Source organism: Lissotriton helveticus, chromosome 1_1, assembly GCF_964261635.1.
Source record: "Lissotriton helveticus chromosome 1_1, aLisHel1.1, whole genome shotgun sequence".
NCBI lineage: Eukaryota > Metazoa > Chordata > Amphibia > Caudata > Salamandridae > Lissotriton > Lissotriton helveticus.
The window spans coordinates 484,409,634-484,428,899 of NC_136057.1; the positions used below are offsets into that span (position 1 = coordinate 484,409,634).

General features: G+C 48.7%; 1 protein-coding gene across 1 annotated transcript in view; it reads right to left on the bottom strand.

Moving 5' to 3' along the window:
- The window catches only part of ZFC3H1 (zinc finger C3H1-type containing), an 830,061-nt gene that overhangs the window by 128,502 nt on the left and 682,293 nt on the right, over window positions 1-19,266 (bottom strand). Inside the window, exons 29-30 of the mRNA XM_078673923.1 lie at window positions 4,728-4,832; window positions 4,469-4,634 (exon numbers count right to left, since the gene is read on the bottom strand). Of these exons, the coding sequence (XP_078530049.1) occupies window positions 4,469-4,634; window positions 4,728-4,832 (271 nt within the window). The remainder of the gene's footprint in view (window positions 1-4,468; window positions 4,635-4,727; window positions 4,833-19,266) is intronic.

Genomic DNA, 19,266 nt, shown 5'->3' on the forward strand with positions numbered 1-19,266 from the left:
ATGCAATTACAACGCGGTCATTACAACAACTGCGTTGTAACAATGCATACCAATGCCCCGCAAGTCGTAACGACTTGCTCTAGGGGTGGTGCTGGATGTTGGAATAATAAAATTTACATTTCCAACTCCAGTCTGTGCAACACTAGGAAAGGTGTTGGATTTTAAATCCAACACCTTCTGCCCCCTCCGCAAGTTATGACTTGCGGGGTAATGGTATGCGTTGTTACAACACGGTTGTTATAATAATCGCGTTGTAATTTCATGTGGAGTAAAGGATTCGTTGTAAGGGCTGTTTACCCCATCAGGGCGAATTGAACAAGCAGGATGCATAAGGCCAGCAGGCAAAGAAGCCTCAGAGGTACTCTTATCTAGATCCAGGCTGAAAGACCGGATCATAGCCCAAATGTCCTGGACCCATTCAAACAGAAGAAAGACACTGAACTGCACATGGTCCAGAATAACTCCAATAAAAAGTAAACATCTGACTGAGCCAGTTCTGACTTTGGCTTGTTCATTGACAATGTCAGGAGGTTCTCTGTCATTTGGAGGCAGTCCACAACTGACTGTGGCAAGCCCGCCTACAACAGCCAATCATCCAGGTAGGAAAACTGGGGCCTTCGTGATGATTGTGTGAAACACCGCAGTGGTATGCCGAGCGTACCGAGAGCGATAAGTCTATGAGAGCCATTTGGAGAAGGAAAAGTTGTAACCGGACAACATCGCCTCGCTGCTAATTACCAATGCCAAATCTACATTTGTGTGGCAATAATATAGGTTAAATGCGCAGTAAAACATTAAATCTACTGCTATAGGTTCACAAATAAAGGACAACTGTTCTAGAAAAAAAAAAGGGAAGAGAGACTACCCACATAGATGATATTCGCCATCTTTTGATAAATAAAACAATCTAAATGAAAGCCACTTCTCTTTCTTTCTCCGTGTTTTTGTATCTGTGCGGTTTATCAAATATTGTCAGCAGAGCTATAGCCAATTCTCAAATTAAATAGGTTTGACAAGACTATTTTGTATTTAATTAATCCCCCTCCTCTTGGACCTCAAAGAAATAGGGGGTACCTTAGCTTTATAGCACAGGCTGCAGTACAGGTAACATTCTACCATTCAGTCCCCTGAATCCAAAGCAGACGGAATGTGGGCCAAGTGTGAGCATTTTTAATTTGTCCTTTTGTAGGAAAGCATTCAGAGAGCAAAAACCAAAGTTAAGGCAAAGGCCACCATTCTCTTTGGGACCAAGAAAATAGGAGTAACAACTCACCTCAATTCTATTTACAAGGCCAGCCCCTTTTAATGGCACGTTCTTTGTGAGGAAATGGAGTGTACTATATGGTGTGGTTGTACAACCTCAGTGTAATACACTTCCCAATCCTTTTAGGACCCTTAGGTTTCGTCTGTGTCAACCCTCTGCTCAAACCTAGGTAGCTGTGGCACTGAGAAGCAAGGCTTACATAGAGGAAAAAAGTGTAAAGATTTTAAACACCAAAAAAAACTGAAGAAGAAATCAACACAAGAATTCCAACACCATTTTATAAAACCAGTCTGGATTTCATAAGAATTTAGACACGAACAAAAAAGATCCACCAGAGGGTTCCAGAGGTACAGAGTTTAAAAGCAATAATAAATCAATGCAATTACATTCAACTGTGAACAAGCCTTGGCAAAGTCAACTAATAGGACCCGTAGAAACCTTTCAAGGAAAACTTGAATGTTACTGCAGTCGGGTAATACTTGGGCCGACCAACTCCAGCAGGGAGCTAGTCAGGGCAACCAGCAAGGTCCTCAAAAACAATTCCCTTAACAGCATTGCAAGGGATACCCATGGAGTGGTCCTGATGCATGGGATAAAGGATGCAACAGGTTACGATTATTTCGACTTGAGGTACAAGCCAGGCTTAATGTAATTAGTTGTTTGATACCTGGTAGTGCCCACTTTGGTCCCACCGTCAGGAGTTACCAAAGCTGAGGATCAAAATGCAATCTGTACTCGCTAATCAAGCGACCAAGTCTTTCCACAGTAAAAACTGTTGTTTTGTGCGTTTACTGCCAGAACATGTAAAATGCATGTCCTGCCTGTGTCATATGTTGCACCCTGCCTTAGGACTCTGTAGGCCTGTTAGAGGGGTGACTTACACAGGGGAACAGGGGAAGTGGTGGCTTTGTCACTACTTTAAATGGCAAGGTTGCCAGTCCGCGTTTTACTTGGGGGACCTCCATGGGCGCACAACCAGTGCTGTAAGCATGGGGTGCACCTCTATCTGATATGCCTTGGGTACCATATATGAGATACTTACAGCTAAGTTACCCATTTCCAATTGGGTACAACCAATTCGACATACACTTCTAGGGTTAGGGCACTAGCATGGAGGTCTGATTAACAGGCCAAGTTGCACTTCCAGTTGAAAAACCAGCAGCATCACCCGAAACACTTTAGATTGTTTATCCAAAAATATAGGCATTTGCTTACACACCTCTTGTAGTACAATTGATATAGATGCTCCACTGAGAGCCACTCTGATCTGGTTGGAATTAGATTTCACCTTCAAGGTGGAAGCTTGGACCACAAAACCTTCAGGAGTAGGATACTGCATAAAAACAGGGTCATCTGACAACAGTCTGTGGAGTCTGGCCACTTTCCTGTTCATTGATGGGCAAGAGCAAGGTTTAGACCAAGCATCCACATGGATGTCAGAGCCTCATTGAATAGCAGTAGAGGATCAAAAGATGATGGCCCAGAAAGAGGAACTTCAGTAAGCAGATTTATTTGTACCTCAAGAGAAGGAAACTTTAAATCTAGGACCTCAGCACTTCTGATGACTTCAGAAAAGGAAGCACTTGCTTTTGTTGGCAGCCCAAGGGGGTTAATAAACCCAGTATAAGGGTACGTTTCAAGATCACTGGCTTCTTGTAAATCCATACTTTAACTGTATTCATAAGGTGGGGTCAATCTTGCCCATCCTCTCAAAGTGGTGGCAAACCCTGGTCAGAGTCGGAACCGAAAATGTGGTGGAGCAACTGAGGACAGCTCCATAGTAGAGGGAGTGTTTCAATAATCTATTGTATGGTAAGTAAGTAAGCTGGAGTGGAGTCACAGCGAAACCTTAGTGGGGTACAGGCAGATTTGGCTACATGGGATCCAACTCCGGAGGGACAGGCACAGGACTTGAAGATGGAATGGAAATAGACACAAGAGTTGTTACAGGATCTCAGTCAGTTTCTAGGGGCTCAATGGCACAGAGGACTGATACACTGGTGGTAACACGACTGGAGACATCTGCGGCTCATTGGGGCCCAAATGCACGTCATAGGGAACTGAAAGTGTAAAAAATAAACACCATGGCCTCAACCTGCAGCATAGTCACTGATGGCACAGGGAACTTTGGGTGTGTCAGGATCACCTGTGAATTGGGTCATCAATCAGATCAGGAGCAATCTAGAGTGGCGCCTTTACGGTCTCAATTTTTTAGGTAGAATGGCAGGATGGGGTCAGGCCTCACTACACCATCTTGGGTTTCTGTTTCGACTTTATTAACTTACTGGATGATCTCGGCTGCAATGAGGACCTGCCACGGGATATGGTCAAGAGTGGGAGTGGGACTGGAGTGGCTTCATGTGATGTTGGGTGACATAGTATCGTTTCACTGTCGAGATGTGACTTTGGGTGCATGGGGGTACGCACTCTTCCCACATGACTTGGATTCAGGCCCGCAAAAACCAGAGGCACACCTCGTGCAGATTTGCCACTGACATCTATTCACGACAGTCATAGAATGGTTTGAATCCTGTAGGTTGTAAAAGGGTTCATCGTTCCCCTGCACATTGGAACTAACGGCATGTAGGGGTGTTGCGTATACGTGGCTCCACTCAGTTACTTCTGGGCCAAAACGAAGTGAACGCAGAGCCACACACCTCCTGGAAGTGCACAGGAAACCTGGTATGAACATTTTCCAGATCTAGTCTGACGTCTGGGAGATATTCCAAAAGTGAGGAATCTGCAGTTAGAATTATCAGAATCTAATTTTTGTTAGCAGCAACCATTTTCATGCTAACTTTTGGATCTTTACAGTTTTACTAATACACATCTAATGAACAGATCTAATCTTGCAAATCAAACAGTAAGCAAAAGCAACGTGTTTTGTAATGTCCTGGCGAAGCCTAGTGAGCACAAATAAAAGTGGTAAATAGGCAGCCAGCAAAACAGCTCTTTGCAAAAGAAACATGTTGTAATTGCCAATTTTTGAAGACACTAATTAAAATGGCACTAAAATAAAAGGTCTAATTTATAAATAACTACTCTGCAGTATAATGGTAAGCACATGCTATTCATATCAAAATAAAATGTGACATTTTCATCTAAACCATATAATTTAAGAAAAATCCAATCATTTAAATAAAACAAAATAAAGTGAGGAGGCAAGAACTGTATTTGCAGAGAAGCTGCATGAAAAAGTCATACCCGATTATGAAACTCATAGTTGGTCCAGTAATCAGCAGTACTAAAAGGAATAGGTTGTCTTGTAGGGACAGTTATCAAACATCTGTTGACCAAGTCTGTAAAACATTTGAAATCTTGAAGTCTATTGTTGGCCTCAAGACATTTTCTATTGGTGAAGACAAGATAACTGAAAAAACAAAAACACACCTCATTAAAGCATACTTCATTTGGAGTGCCACAACTGACTGCTAAGAGTAAAACTTTTAAGGAAAACACTTACTCCATCCAAAGATTGTGGAGTGTATCTTGCTGCATCACTGCTCCCAAAGCGGTTTCAAATGCATCCACTGCATCGCCACTGTTCCCATGAACAGATTGCCACAGACTAAAATAAATAAAAACTTACGTTTATTAACTTTAAAAAGAGTCTTACTAAATGTTCTTGACATTTAAATTAACACTCTAATCTATTGTTCAAGTTTAATGGTAACCAGCTTAGAGGCCTCAGAAGATTGAAAGAATGAGTTGACCTCACAAGAGATCAAAGTTTGTGACTGGAAGGTGACAACCCAAGTTGTAACCCGCTGAATCATCCTTCTGAGGTAATGAGATGTATTATATGGTGTGGCTGAGCAATCCACTTACCAACCCCTTTAGGATCAAGTAGGGTTTCGTTTGTCAAACCCGTAGCTCAATCCTGGGCAGCTGTGGCTCTGAGCAGCAAGGCTTACACAAAGGAACAAGTGGAACGTATTTAAACAGCACCAAAACAATTGAAGGAGAAATTGACAAGACACCAAAGAAATCTTACATCAATTCATAAAATTAGACTGTATTCCAATATATTTTTAGACACCACAACAAAGCAGATCCACCGGAGTATTCTTGAAATGATTTAAAAGGTACAGTAAATCTAAGTATTTCACTCATCCACAAACAAGCACTGGCAAGCTCAACAAATTTGACACTTGCAAACTTTGTTCACAAAACATTGGGCTAGTTGAACAGGTTACTTACCTTCAGTAGCACCTTATTTGGTAGAGATTCCAACTAGCTGCAGGTTCCTCACCTTAGAATTATCTCCAGGCGTCAGGCTGTATTCTGACATTTTTCATGAGCAGTATCTCTATGCCCCAGTAGAGGGCACAGTCTGTCTCCGCATGGTGTCGTCCGTGCTGGAAGTGACAAATGCAGTACCTATATAGGCATCACCCTATCACACTAACGTCCATTTCATTTTGCAACTTTCCATGACAGGAGCAAGGAGCCTGGTATGTAAAACTACGGCCCTGATAAGGGAGCAGCCCAGCTCTAGAAATCTGCAGGTTAGTAACTTGTTCATCTGATATAGACTTCTATCTGCAGATTGCTTACATTAGAATAGATACCCAAGCAATACCTCCAAGGAGGTGGGTCTGCAAAACAATTTCATACTAAAATGCCCTGCAGGACCAAATGGGCAAAGTGCCCGTCCCAATGGACCTGTCTGCCCAGGCAGTAGTGTTTTGCAAACGAGGGCAGAGGCTCAAGGTGCTGCTTGGACCAGGACCGGGACTCCGCATGCAAATGCAGTGGTCGCCAGCATTGGCTCTAGTGGAAAGAGCAGGACTGCTTCTTGACCAATGTGTAGCAGATTTTAATGCAGAGAACGATCCACCGCGAGACGGTCCCGCTTCTGAACAACCTTTCCCTACGATCAGACAGTCATTCACCTGGAAATCTAGTGCGATCACTCCGTGTGCCATGCCCATGAAATAGTTGCGGCCGGCATGGTTCATGGGTAGGAGGCGGACACTGGATAGGGGAAGCTTCGCGAGGGAAGGGGGGGGGGGGGGGGGGGGGTTCGCACAGGGAGCGGGGGGTTAAAAAAATATAAAAAACTTACCTTTCCCAGGCCCCGTGTGTTAACTGCTGGGTCTGCTCCTGCTTTCCTGCTACGCAGGAACAGGAAACCGACAGCATCCCTCTCCTCCACTAAGCCAATCACAGCGATGCAATGGCAGCATTGTGATTGGTAGAAACGTTGCCCAGCCAGGCGTCTACGGGGTACCATTTTATGCAGCCTACATGGAGAAAACAGTACGCGCATGACTGGTTTGGTCGGCCCCAGAGGGCCGACCAAACAGTCAGGGCCCACAGCATTTGAGGACCCCCTCCAGCAGACCCGCCAACCTACCCACCCGTAACCAAACCCTTCTACTTTCTCACAGTGCGAGACGCAGAATCATAAAATGGTATTTATAATACCATTTTATGTTTCTGCTTCTTGCACTGCGAGAAAGCAGTGGGGGCGCCGCTCCTCTGCCCACGTGGAGGAGCCTCCCCGACATGCACACTGCATTTACTATATGTAAGTCAGCCCTACAGCAGGTCTAAGAGACCTAAGGCGGGGTACATTATATTATAAGTGAGAACATATCTGCTGATGCAGATAAGCCCCTGTGATATCTGATTCCATTGCCGCGCCATTGCAAGTGTTCAGAAAGCAATTTTAAGTATATGTACAGGACAATGGTCATTACGAGTTACCAATCTATATAATGGCTTCACTGATAATAATGGTGTTTAATATCAAGCACCTTGTATTGACAAGTCCATACTGATGCCAATACCGGATTTGTCCTGATATGCACATAGGGAGCACCTTAGAGGTGTCCCCTGAATCCTACTAGTCTTAGTGTGCTGGCAGACTTCTATCGTCCAGCCTGCCACCATAGACAAGTTTGACTCCCTGTAGGCTAGAGCCAGCGCTCTGAGTTCAGAAACCATGCCAGCTCCAGAGGAAGGTGTTCACACTCCCTCCGGCAGGATGGCTAGTGTTTTAGCATATCAAGGCCAGACTTCAACGCCTCTACCGCCTTTGATAATCGACCCCGGCTTTCCCCAGAACTGGGAGATACACCTCCTGCCCCGAGGCCCATTTAGCACCAGAAAGGGAGGTAAAATTACCTTATCAGAAGGAATGTCCACTCTCAGGCTAGCCACAATATTAAGGAAGGCTGCCTTAAGTGAACAACGAAAGAATGGTTCCAACATCTTGTTTTTAGTGGCACTAAGAACAATGGGTCAGAATTAGGCCAACTCTCTCCAGGAAGTGGCCATTTAGGGGGTGAAATAGCCCATTGGCTGCTACCTTACACCTCCCTTAACTCCCCTTAATTCTGCATTTCAGTGGGCACCCTGACACCAGGAACTCAGATTTGTCTTTTGGGAACAGAAGGAGGACCAAGAAGAGCCGAAAACGCAAGAACTGTGGCCTAGCCCCGGAATTTGCACCAAACCCTGACTGCTGCTGTCCTGACAAATGCAAAGACCTGACTCATCCAACCTTGGAGGGCTTCCGGCACTTCACCAGTCAGCATCTCCCTTTAAGTGGAGGAGCCACTTCTTAGCAGTCTGCAGGCACTGACCGCATCTGCCTGGTACAGTGTTCTGCTGACCACCAGGTCCAGAGAGGAAGCAGCCCTGCAGGAGAAGGGCTTTTAGGCTTCCAGAACTCAGCCCCACTCCCTCAGCGAGTCTTAAGCTGCTATATCCTCCAGGATCCTTGCAGCACCTATACTCTGGGTACCGGAGCCCCTGCAGCAGCCAAGGCTTGTTAAGTGTCAATAAGCCAATTAGATACAAGGTCACAGACCAATAGGTTTGCACTACACTTTCTCTGCTGTCTTATCAGGTTGGTTGTGCACAATACTCCGGCACCGGTCACCTTTTTGTGCCTCTGATCACAGATTCTCCAAACGATTTAAACAAATGGAGGTGCACTAAATATAATGAAGAGTCCAAAATATTTTCTTTCTTTTCGTCTTTTTTTCCCAGATTCGATACAGTGGCACAAAGACAGCCAACGCGTTTCGTTCCTCAAAACTCAAAAGTTCTTGGAACTTCATCAGGGCTCAATAGTGATAGAGAAATCTGTAAATCTAGCACGGTAATTAAAAAACAGTCAAATTTGTCTCCGGATAACGTATGATAACAGTCCTGAGCTAAAAAAAGCAATACTAACTGGTCAATCTTTTGTTCAAATTGATAGAAGTTTAAAATTGGTAGTAGTAGACTATCATGAATGGAACAACCTTTAGTATGCAACCAGAATGGGATACAATTCATCCCTATGCAGAACTTGTTGATAAAACCTCTCTGGACCAGAGCCCTCACTGCTAGAGCCAGAACCAACCAAAGGTGTCCCTGCTCATGGGACTCAAGAGCCGAGCCCACAGTTTGGTTCTGGCAGACTTATCCCCAAGTCCTGGCTTGCAGCCTTTTATCCACAGGTATTTCCCCATAGACTTTAACAGGTAGCGTTCGAGGATACCATCGCGACCCAAAACCTCTGCACACAGACACTAGGGGAGGTAAATCCGAACCACTAGTGTTTGTTTGGACCTTTGCCCAAAGTCCAGGCGAGTAACCCTGAGAATTATTTGTAAATGCACCTATGCAGTGAATGTTTCTCCCATAAGATATCATTACCACGTTCACAGCTTATGCCTTAATCTGGCAGCTGTGATTTTCTACTGTTTTACCTGTAAAAATCTATAACATCTCAAGTACTTACCCGATTCCAATGATCTTGGTGTCTAAACTCCATACAATGAAGTTATTTTTTTTAATTGGTCTCTAGTTTCCTCAAGTGTGTGTCTCATTTATTGACTGCGTGTACAACAAATGTTTAACACTTCTTTCTGATATGCCTAAACTGCTTGCCCACACTACCACAAAGAGCATTTGTGATTTTTAATTTAAGCCCTGTAAACAAACAAGGGTCGTCTGGACTTACTGCATAGTGTACCTCATTTTAGTATACTACATAGAAAGCAAGCTTTTTACACTGACCTACCCCAGGAAGCACTCGAAGTCTAGAGATAGGTAGTGGTTTTGGTCCTCACCTTCTCTTGTTAAGTTAGGGGGGCTGTCCCCTGGGTTGTGGACTACAGTCCCCTGGCAACAGTCATCCTCCTCAGAGGTGGCAGGACCCTTTGTCAACTGGGCTGCATCAAATTCTGCTTGGGCCTCCTGGAGGCTTGATTTTTGAATGGTCTGAGTCAGTAGCAATGTTATAAGCCTCACAGAGGGTCGTTAACTGTGGCATCTTAAGCTGCAGATATGGGGTCAGGTTGAGTTCCAACATTGTATTACCTAGCCAGACACTTTTAGAACAATTGTAATCTTTTTAGAACATCAAGCAAAATTCTAGAAAATTGTTAAACCTAGCTGACCAGTAAGTTCCATTGCATAGTGGGGTTAATACAAGGCCCTGACCGTTCTAAATAGAAAATGTATAAAAATTAAAAAATCGTCCATTTTCTAAATCATTTTGGACAAGTTAATTGTGGATTTCTTAGTAACACACCTATTGACTAAGTGGCAGCATATGAAATTCTGAAATCCCACTGCTGAACCACCATTGTCGGATGCAGACTTATGTAGTGATCCCTACGTAAGGGCACACCATGCAATAAGTCTGGATGACCCTTTTTGGTTTACAGGCCGTACTTTAATGTTCACAATAGCTCTACTTGTGGTAGTGTGGTCGAGCAGCACAAGTGTAAGAAACAGTAGTTAGTGTTAGATTCCTTATCTTAGAATATCCCCAGGTGTCAGACTGGATCAGGAAAGTTTGTCAGCAGTACCCCTGCGCGTCGCTAGGCGAGGTCTGCAGCTCCGTGTCCGTCGTCGTGATGACGTCTGAGTACTTAGACGCGGCCCTCTCGCGCTGACGTCAGTTCTGTACATAGCTTTCCGCGCCAGGAACACAGAGCCATGATAGAAACCGACACTGGTGCCATGAAACTAGGGCCCTGAAAGGGATGTCCTTAACCCTAGATATCGGTCCGTAGAACGGGGAGGATGGGTGGGGAGGTAAGGAATCTAACACTAACTACTGTCTTACAGATATATCATTACCGAAGGTAAGTAACTTGTGCATCTGAAAGAAATAGGTTAGTGTTAGATTCCTAACCTTAGAATAGATACCCCAGCAATACCAACCCCAGTGGTTGGTCTGCGAACCAAGATCACACCAGAAAGTCCTGAAGAACGGAAAAAGCCATCTCTCCGGACTTGGCTGTCCAGGCAGTAGTGTCTAGCAAACGTGTGCAGCGAGGCCCACTTAGCTGCCTGGCAGATGTCCTGCAAGGGGACTCCCAGACCCAGGGCTGCCAAGGCCCGAGTGGAATGAGCCCGCAGCCCAATTGGAGGCTCCTTCTTAGCCAAGGAGTAGCAAACCCGGATGCACAAGATGACCCACCGAGAGATGGTCCGTTTGTGCACCGCCCATCCCTTCTTAGCGCCCATGTCACCAACAAAGAGCTGGTCGTACACCCGGAACTGGCGTGTGCGATCTAGATTGAAGGAGAGCGCACATCTCGGGTCCAAACGGTGGAGCCTCTCTTCCTCTTTCGAGGGAAGTGGAGGTGAAAAGAAGGTGGGCAAGGTGATGGACTGCCCGATGTGAAAGGCCGTGACTACCTTGGGCAGGAAAGAAGGACGAGTCCACAGAACAACTTTGTCCGGATGGACAGAGAGGAAAGGAGGTTTTGAAGATAGAGCCTGGAGCTCACTTACTCTCTCCTGGCAGCGGTGATGGCAACCAGGAATGCAGTTTTAAGAGTCAGAAGACGAAGATGACAGTTATGAAGTGGCTCAAAGGGAGCACACATCAGATATGTTCGAACAAGATTCAAGTCCCACTGAGGCATCACGAAGGGAACAGGAGGAAACATGTGTGTGACGCCTTTCAAGTATCTATTTAAAACAGGGGACTTGAAAAGAGAAGGCTGATAAGGAAGCCTTAAGAAGGCTGAAATGGTCAAGAGGTAGCCCTTGATAGTGCCCAGAGTAGAGCCCTGCTGGGCAAGAGAAAGAAGGAAGAAGAGACCCTCTGAAAGGGGGGCAGAGAGTGGATCCACAGCCTTTGCTGTGCACCATGCCACAAATTTGTTCCACCTGCAGGTGTATACCGTGTTTTTGGAGGGACGCCTGGCTGACAATCACATCGCAAACTTCAGGAGGCAAGTCAAATGGCCTCAACTGCCGCCGCTCAATCTCCACGCATGTAGGTGGAGACTGGACCGGTTTGGGTGGAGAACCATCCCCTGCTGCTGCGACAGAAGGTCCTCCTGAAGAGGCAGATGAATCGGGGGATCGACAGACATGCTGAGTAGCTCAGGATACCAGTATCTTCGTGCCCAGTCCGGAGCCACAAGGATGACTTGGGCCCGGTCTCGCCTGATCTACAGCACTCTGGGCAGAAGTGGTATAGGCAGAAAGGGGTACAACAGACCGCAGCCCCACTCGCGACGAAAAGCGTCGGCGAGCGAGTGGCGCCTTGGAAATTCCAACGCGCAGAACTGATGACATTGCACGTTCTCTTCGGTGGCGAATAGATCTAACCAAGGCTCTCCCCACTGCAGAAAGAGGCCTTGCGCCACGTCCGAGTTCAGATGCCATTCATGATCCATCATGCACCAGCGGCTGAGTTCGTCCGCCCTGGCGTTCAGGGAACCTGCCAGGTGTTGAACCACCAAGGTGACGCCCAGGTGTTCCGGCCATTGCCAGAGGCGCAGAGCCTCCTGGCAAAGGGTCCACGACCCCACCCCGCCCTGTTTGTTGCAGCACCACTTGGCGGTGGTGTTGTCCGTGAACACCTGCACTACGCTTCCCCGGACAGAGGGAAGGAATGTCTTCAGTGCAAGTCTGATCGCCCGCAGCTCCAGAAGGTTGATATGGAGCCGGGACTCTGCCGGAGACACAACGCCCTCTGATCTCCCTCTCCCCCATGTGCCACCCCCATCCCAGGAGGGACGCATCCGTCACCACTGTGTGCTCCGATTGGGGAAGGGAGAGAGATCTGCCGCGGACCCAATCGCGGTTCGTGAGCCACCACTGCAACTGACTGGCAGTGCCCTCCGAGATCAGGACGTGGTCGGACAGGTTGCCCTGATGCTGTTCCCACTGAAACTTCAGGTCCCACTGCAGAGCCCACATCAGCCACCTGGTGTGATGCACCAGAAGGATGCAGGAGGCCATCAGCCCCTGGAGCCGCAGCGTCAACTTGTCCGAAACTTGGGATAAAGGCTGAAAGATCGGAATCAGAGCCTGAATATCCCGAACCCATTGTTTCGGGGGGGGAAAACTCAAAACTGCGCCGAGTCCAGAACCGCTCCGATGAAAAGGAGCTTCTGAGAGGGGCACAAGTGTGACTTCGGCATGTTGATGGAGAACCCCAGCGAGTGCAGGAGGTCGGCCGTAGTCTGGAGGTGTGAGACGACTGTCTGGGGTGAGCCCGCCTTCAACAACCAGTTGTCCAGATAGGGAAAGACTGAAACCCCTGATCTGCGCAGATGAGCTGCGACCACCGCCATCACTTTCGTGAACACCCGAGGGGCGCTGGTAAGGCCGAAGGGGAGCACAGTAAACTGAAAGTGGTCATGGCCTACCGTGAACCGCAGGTAGCGCCGGTGGGCCTCCAGGACGGGGATGTGGAAATACGCATCCTGCAAGTCCAACGCTACCATACAGTCTCCTGGGTCCAGGGCAGCCAGGACCTGAGCCAAAGTCAGCATCTTGAACTTCTCCTTCCGGAGGAAAACGTTGACGCTGCGTAGGTCCAAGATAGGGTGTAGGCCTCCTTTCCCCTTCTTGGATACCAGAAAGTAGTGGGAATAGCAACCACGTCCTACTTCTGACCCAGGAACGCGCTCGATGGCCCCCTTGGCCAAGAGGGCCAAAACCTCCTCCTGCAGAAGTTTCAAGTGATCCCCTGACATGGCATGGCTGGAGTGTTCGCCTCCAAGGGGAGGGAGTAGCCCTTTCGGACGATTTGCAGCACCCACCTGTCCGACGTGATGGTGCGCAAGTGGAGGAGGTGATGGCGAACCCTGCCCCCCACTGGCATCGAATGGGTCTGAAATGCCCGACTAGGAAGGCTTAGAGGCAGATGCTGCGGGAGCGGATATGGGCTGACCCTGCAGTTGACCCCCAGCACCGCCACAACGGTTACCACGTACGTGACCGCGTTGAGACTGGTTCTGCGACCTGTGGCTGGCTGGACGTGTGGGGGTGCCCCTTCGTTGGCTACGAAAGGGGCGAAAAGCGGAAGTTTGCTGGCTCTGGCCTAGGCCCAAGGACTTGGCCGTAGCCCTGGAGTCCTTTAAACGTTCAAGCACACTGTCCGCTTTGTCGCCAAAAAGGCGACGGCCATCGAAGGCCATGTCCATGAGCGAGGCCTGAACATCCCCCGAAAAGTTGGCGGACCTCAGCCAGGCGTGGCGGCCAACCGCCACTGTCGTTGCAATCGTGCTACCCAGCGAGTCTGTGGTGTCAAGTCCACATCTAATGGAGTACAGTGCTGCATCCCGCCTGTAGGAAGGTAGATCCCTGACTATGGTTGCCCCCAACTTTTTGCCTGGTGTTTTGCTGGTTTTCTGACTTAGTTGACCTAGGGCCCTGCTATTCAGGACCCCAGGCCTGCTGCTCTCTCTGTAAAATGGATTCCATGTACCTTAGGTACATATCTAATTGGATACTGAGTCACCTTATCAGTCCCTGTACAGTGTACCTTAGGTACCCAGGGCATAGGTGTACCCAGGGCCTACCAGGGGCTGAAGCATGTATTATGCCACCCCTGGCTGGCCATCCAAAACTGACACAACTGGCTGCTTGACAGCTGGGGCAAGGTGGTGTAATCACCCCTTGCTATAGATATAGTATACCTATATCTAAACCTAAATGGACACACAGATCTCCTATCAGTCACTCCTATGGCAGGCCTTAACAATCCTGAAGGCAGAGTGCTTGGAATCGTGTGAGATGGTGCTCTGGCATGAGCTGAGCCTGTCTGCGGCTTTCGGGATCTATCCCTTAGCCGTTTCCATGATATCGCATACCATATACTCTTAAGTGCATTATAATCCTCGCGGTTATATGCCAACTCTGGTATCGCTTTCTCAAAACATGTCGAGTAAGGTGTCATACGAATTGGAATACTAACCCCTCGCCAATTCTGGCGACGGGGTTAGCATTCCACCCTTCTAGAGGGACACGACATGTATGTAACCTGTAACCCCGGTTAAAGTCAGACAGAGCCTTAGCATCCACAAAATGGATGCTGCCACCGAGACACAAGTCTGCCCTCCTGCTGCTGGGAGTCCTCCCAGAGCAGGAGGCAAGGACAAAGGGTTTCCTGCCAGGGGCGGGGCCAGCACCGTCCCAGACAGGGTTTTGTGTATTCCAGGTAGGCAGGGCTACAGAGGAAGGTGACTGCAAGTGGCACCCCGGTGCTCACTGTGCATAGGCCGGCTGAAACCAGTTCCAGGGGCACTCCAGCCCCTGGCCTGGGGAAAGCCCGCCAAAGGAGAGGGGTGTAACCACCCCCCTCCTGGTCCCACCCATAGGGCAGGACTTAGTCGCGTGCCAGCCCCCTTTTCCCAGATAAAGGTAGGGACTGGCCCCCTTCCAGATCAGATCATCTTTGAATCCTGAAACTACTTTCCACGAAAGGAACTCAAGACTTCTTCCCAAGATTCTGCCTTGTGACTAAGGAGTAGTCACCCTGCAGCAGCAGGCACCAACCAAGCATCGCGGTTTGTTGCCAGTCTCTCCTCCGGATCAAGACTGCCCAGCTCGACGAGAACCGGCTTCCCTGGCACCTCTGACCTCTAACTACATCATCAGTCACGCTGAGATTCGTGGGTGTGACGAGACCTCGAGGGACCGGCCATCTTCAAGACTGCACGACGCTTGCCCAGCACGACTCCCGAGTGACCCTCGACTGAGTGCTTTGGGGTAAGAGAAGCCCCGACCCTGAGCAGCTCCAGCACCGAAGAGCAGCCCCCCAGCATCTCCACGATCGGCGTGGGGCCCTTCTGCTTTCTGCTGCTCACGGCGTTGTTTGGCTACTAGCCCGCTGGCTTGTGGCCTTCTGAACGACACCCGACGACATCACTGCTGCTGGTCTGGTTGCTCCAGACTGGCTCTTGCTCCCCTCCCGAAGAGGAGCACCCCGGACCCTCCTGGTCCACTCAAGACGCCATTTTGAGTCCACCGCGTGGGCTTGAATTAGCCAAGGCTTGTTGCCCAATCCTGGGTAACTTAGACGCCGACAGCTTCATCCATCGTGGGACAGCTCGCCTCTCCATCCTGGTCGCCGACAACGCCTCCTGGTCCGTGAGATCTGCAGAGCCAGCGTCGCCCACTCACCTAGTCGAGGTGACTACCATCCGGTGCCCTCCTGGTGCCCACTGACTACTGGCTAGTAGTCACGAACTTGGTCCCCTCTGCTTTCAGGTGTCATCCTTCTTCCAGATCCAGGCTTGGATCAACTCGAACAATCTTCACTGGTCGCCTGCCAGCATCTTTCTTCCATGCTCCTGGTCCGGCACCGAGGATTCCCGACGTCTTTTGAGACCTATGCAGCTGCAGCCCCTGGGCTAGGTAACTTCGGCACTTCGGTGTCCCAGCATAGCCTCACTATCCAAGGGTCAGGATCCACTGTCGTTTTCTCCCTACCAGGTCGGGTTCGCCCGTGAACACTAACTTTAACTTTACTAGCTTCCATAGACTTTGTCCCGCATCCCGCGTGAGAGTGCACACTCTGCACCCGAGTCCCCTAGGTCTCCTAGAAGTAATCTAACGATTCCCTAGTCAAGTCCTAGCGATTCCAACGCCTACTAGTACTGTACTAACCTGCTAGTAATTTCGCATTCCACTTTTAGAGTATATGGTTTTTCGTGCCCCTCGGGCATTTGTGTATACCGTGCTAACTTAAGTATTTTCGTAAGAGTTTTGTTGTGTGCCTAGCACCCTGTCCTCATAAAGAGTACAGGGTTGTTGTGATTCTAATAAATACATTGTTTATTTTCATAACACTTGTGTGGTGTCCTTTCACTGGGTGTTCAAGGGGTAATGTGATGGTAAAACAGCTGGCTTAACACGCCCTCTAGAGTCTTAGCCTTAGACTGATCGTATCCATGCTACTAGGATAGCTGGTCTATAAGGTTGACTTACAACCAATCATCAATAAGGGTTGTTTGGACTGATATATAGTGATCACTAGAATAGTGAACACTGCACATCAGGCCAACTTCTCTCACCGCCCTTCCGCTAGGGTTTAGGTGAGCTTTGCCTGGGCCTCCCCCGAACACTGTGGCAGCACGTCCGCAACCGTATCCCACAGAGAGTGGGTGTAACGGCACATAAGGCAGGAGGTGTTAACAGACCGCAGCCCCAAACTCAGAGAGGAGAACTGTTTCTTACCAAATTGATCATGCCTTTTGGATTCCTGATCCGGAGAATTCCTGATCCGGAGAAGTCGGGAATGCGGTCTGGGACGTAGAGGCCTGGATCACCAGCCTCTCGGGGGTGGGGTGCACGGACTGAAAGCTAGGGTCGCCCGGAGCCAGGCGGTGGCGCCAGGCCACGTTCCAATCCACAGGAAGGCCTGTGGAGGGCTTGGACAAGGTGACCAACAGAACGTCAGTGAGGGCTTCGTTAAACTGCAGTAGAGGCTCCGAGGAGCTTGCCTGCAGTTTGAGCACCTAAGTGAGGAGGGTAGTCCTCACAGCCGCAACAGGGAGCTCAATAGCAAAGGCCTTGGCCGCCCTGTTCAACACCACGCTGTAAGCAGCCCCCCTCCTCCGAAGCCACGGAGGCAGGAGAGACAAATCCAGTGTCGGGCGAAGTGTCCAGACCACTGGCCTCCCTTAGCTCTTCTGCCTAGTCCTGACTCAACTGGCACTGCAGTGCCAGAGGGTCCTTAGACCCCTCCCAGTCCTCCTAGTCATCCATCTCCTGATAATCAGGCAAAAATGATGGAGCTGGGTCGAGGGTGAAGGCCTCATCCATCGGTGCCGGAGACTGCGCCGAGCGGCGCCGGTCCGATGCCGGACCCGGACTGAAACTGGGGTCGACGTCGTCTGGAGATGGAGGGTCGGCACCAGCGGAGGAGTCGTGCGGTCGACTTGCGACAGCCAGATCCAGGCCTGGATCCTGCAGAGCCCTGCGGCGTCAGGACCAGAGTAGTCAACAGCGCCGAGGCCGAAGCACCCGACTGCGCCGGGACCAGAGCAACCGGCCCGCTAGGGCTCCCAGTCGGACCCAAAGGCGCCTTAGCAGGTTCTGAATCAAGAAAGCATGACCTCATGGTCGAGAGAAACGCGCTGACCTCCTCCGGTGTCGTGTGCAGCCCAGGGACCGGCGAGTATGGAACCGGACGTGGCGCATGAGCGGTGTCTCTCGAACCCCCAGCCGTAGCAGACAGCCGGAGCTCGAGCAGCTTACGGGACCGCTCCAGTGTAGCCTTAGAGGTCAAGGCCCAGCAGTCGGGGCACAATTTGTCATCATGGTCGGCCCGAAGCAATAAAGGCACCGACGGTGGGGGTCTGTCACCGACATCAAGCGGTGACAGTCCTCGCAAAGTTTAAAACCAGGCACCCCTAGCGGCACTGCGAGTCGAAAAGTGATCAAAAGAGATCAAAAACGTAGTCAAAAATTGACTGGAGTACTGCTCTTCCCGGATCTGCGCTTGCTGGCGCGGAAAAAAGAAGAACTGACATCAGCGCACGAAGGGGGCGTCTAAGTACTCCGACGACGTCATCCCGGCAATCACGACGCCGACGAGGAGCCGTAGACGACGCCAAGCGACGCGCAGGGGTTCTGCTGACGAAAACTTTCCAGATCCAGTCTGACGCCTTGGGACATTCTAAGGTAATGAATCTAACACGAACCTGTTTCTTTCAGATGTTTAGGAGTGCTAAGCATTTGTGGTGCACAGTCAATAAATGGTTCAAATACTCAATAAGAAATCCAAGACCAATAGATATCAAGCTTTGGTAAAAGCATTAGGTTTCGCCTATTTGATTAAAAAAAATTGCTGTTGTAAGTTTTTAGCTTGGTGAGCAGGATAAATAGTTTTTACCAGAAATAGTCGCAACCGCAGAAATGACAGCACAGACCGGATTCCCCAAAACCAACAGCCTGAACTTTAGGACACTACAACCCTACGGTCCCGCGTACCTTGTTTGAAAGACACTGGCAAAGCATCCATAGTCTATGAATAATGAAGCTCCTACCTGATTGAAGCTGTGGCATGTACGGGCGAGATCTGCAGAAAAAGGTTTTTTCAAACAGGTCTCTGTAAAGGCTGGCAGCAGTCAAGACCTAAGCCAACCCTAGAATATGATCTCTATAGTTTAACAGCATGACAGTTTGTTGTCTACTTCTGTTAAAAAAAAAAACCAAAGAAAACACAGAAGAAGAGTTTTAAAGTAAAATGACAATGCACTAAAACAATCTTAAGCATACTTCTGTGACCATCACGGAAAGAGAAGATTTGAAAAAAATTAAATAAAAAAAACAATCCATGCGTCGCTGCCAAGACTTGCTATGCTAGTTCACAACAATGACATTTCAACGTTGAATTAAATTGCCATCTATTTAAGCAGGGAACCACAGCTAATTCAGACCCCTTTTCAATGTACTCATTTAAAAGTAGGCAATACAGTTGTAGAAAAGCTAAAAAAAAATGGTGAGCCGGGGCAAACTGAGTGAAATTGACAGCTTGGATTTGCATCATCATGCATTTCAATTCTCGACCGATGTGAAAAGGCGAGTATATGGGTGGCAGAGGACAAGTAGCAAGTCTACGAAAATCATGAAAAGTTCAAGACATGCTTCATTATGTCACATAACTAAGGACGAAACAATACACCAGTCTAATATAGCAGATGATAGATACAACTAAATACATTCAAATCCATTGTCGACAGACTATGAAGGTAACATTATATCAACAGTTATTAAAAATCGAGTTAAGACAT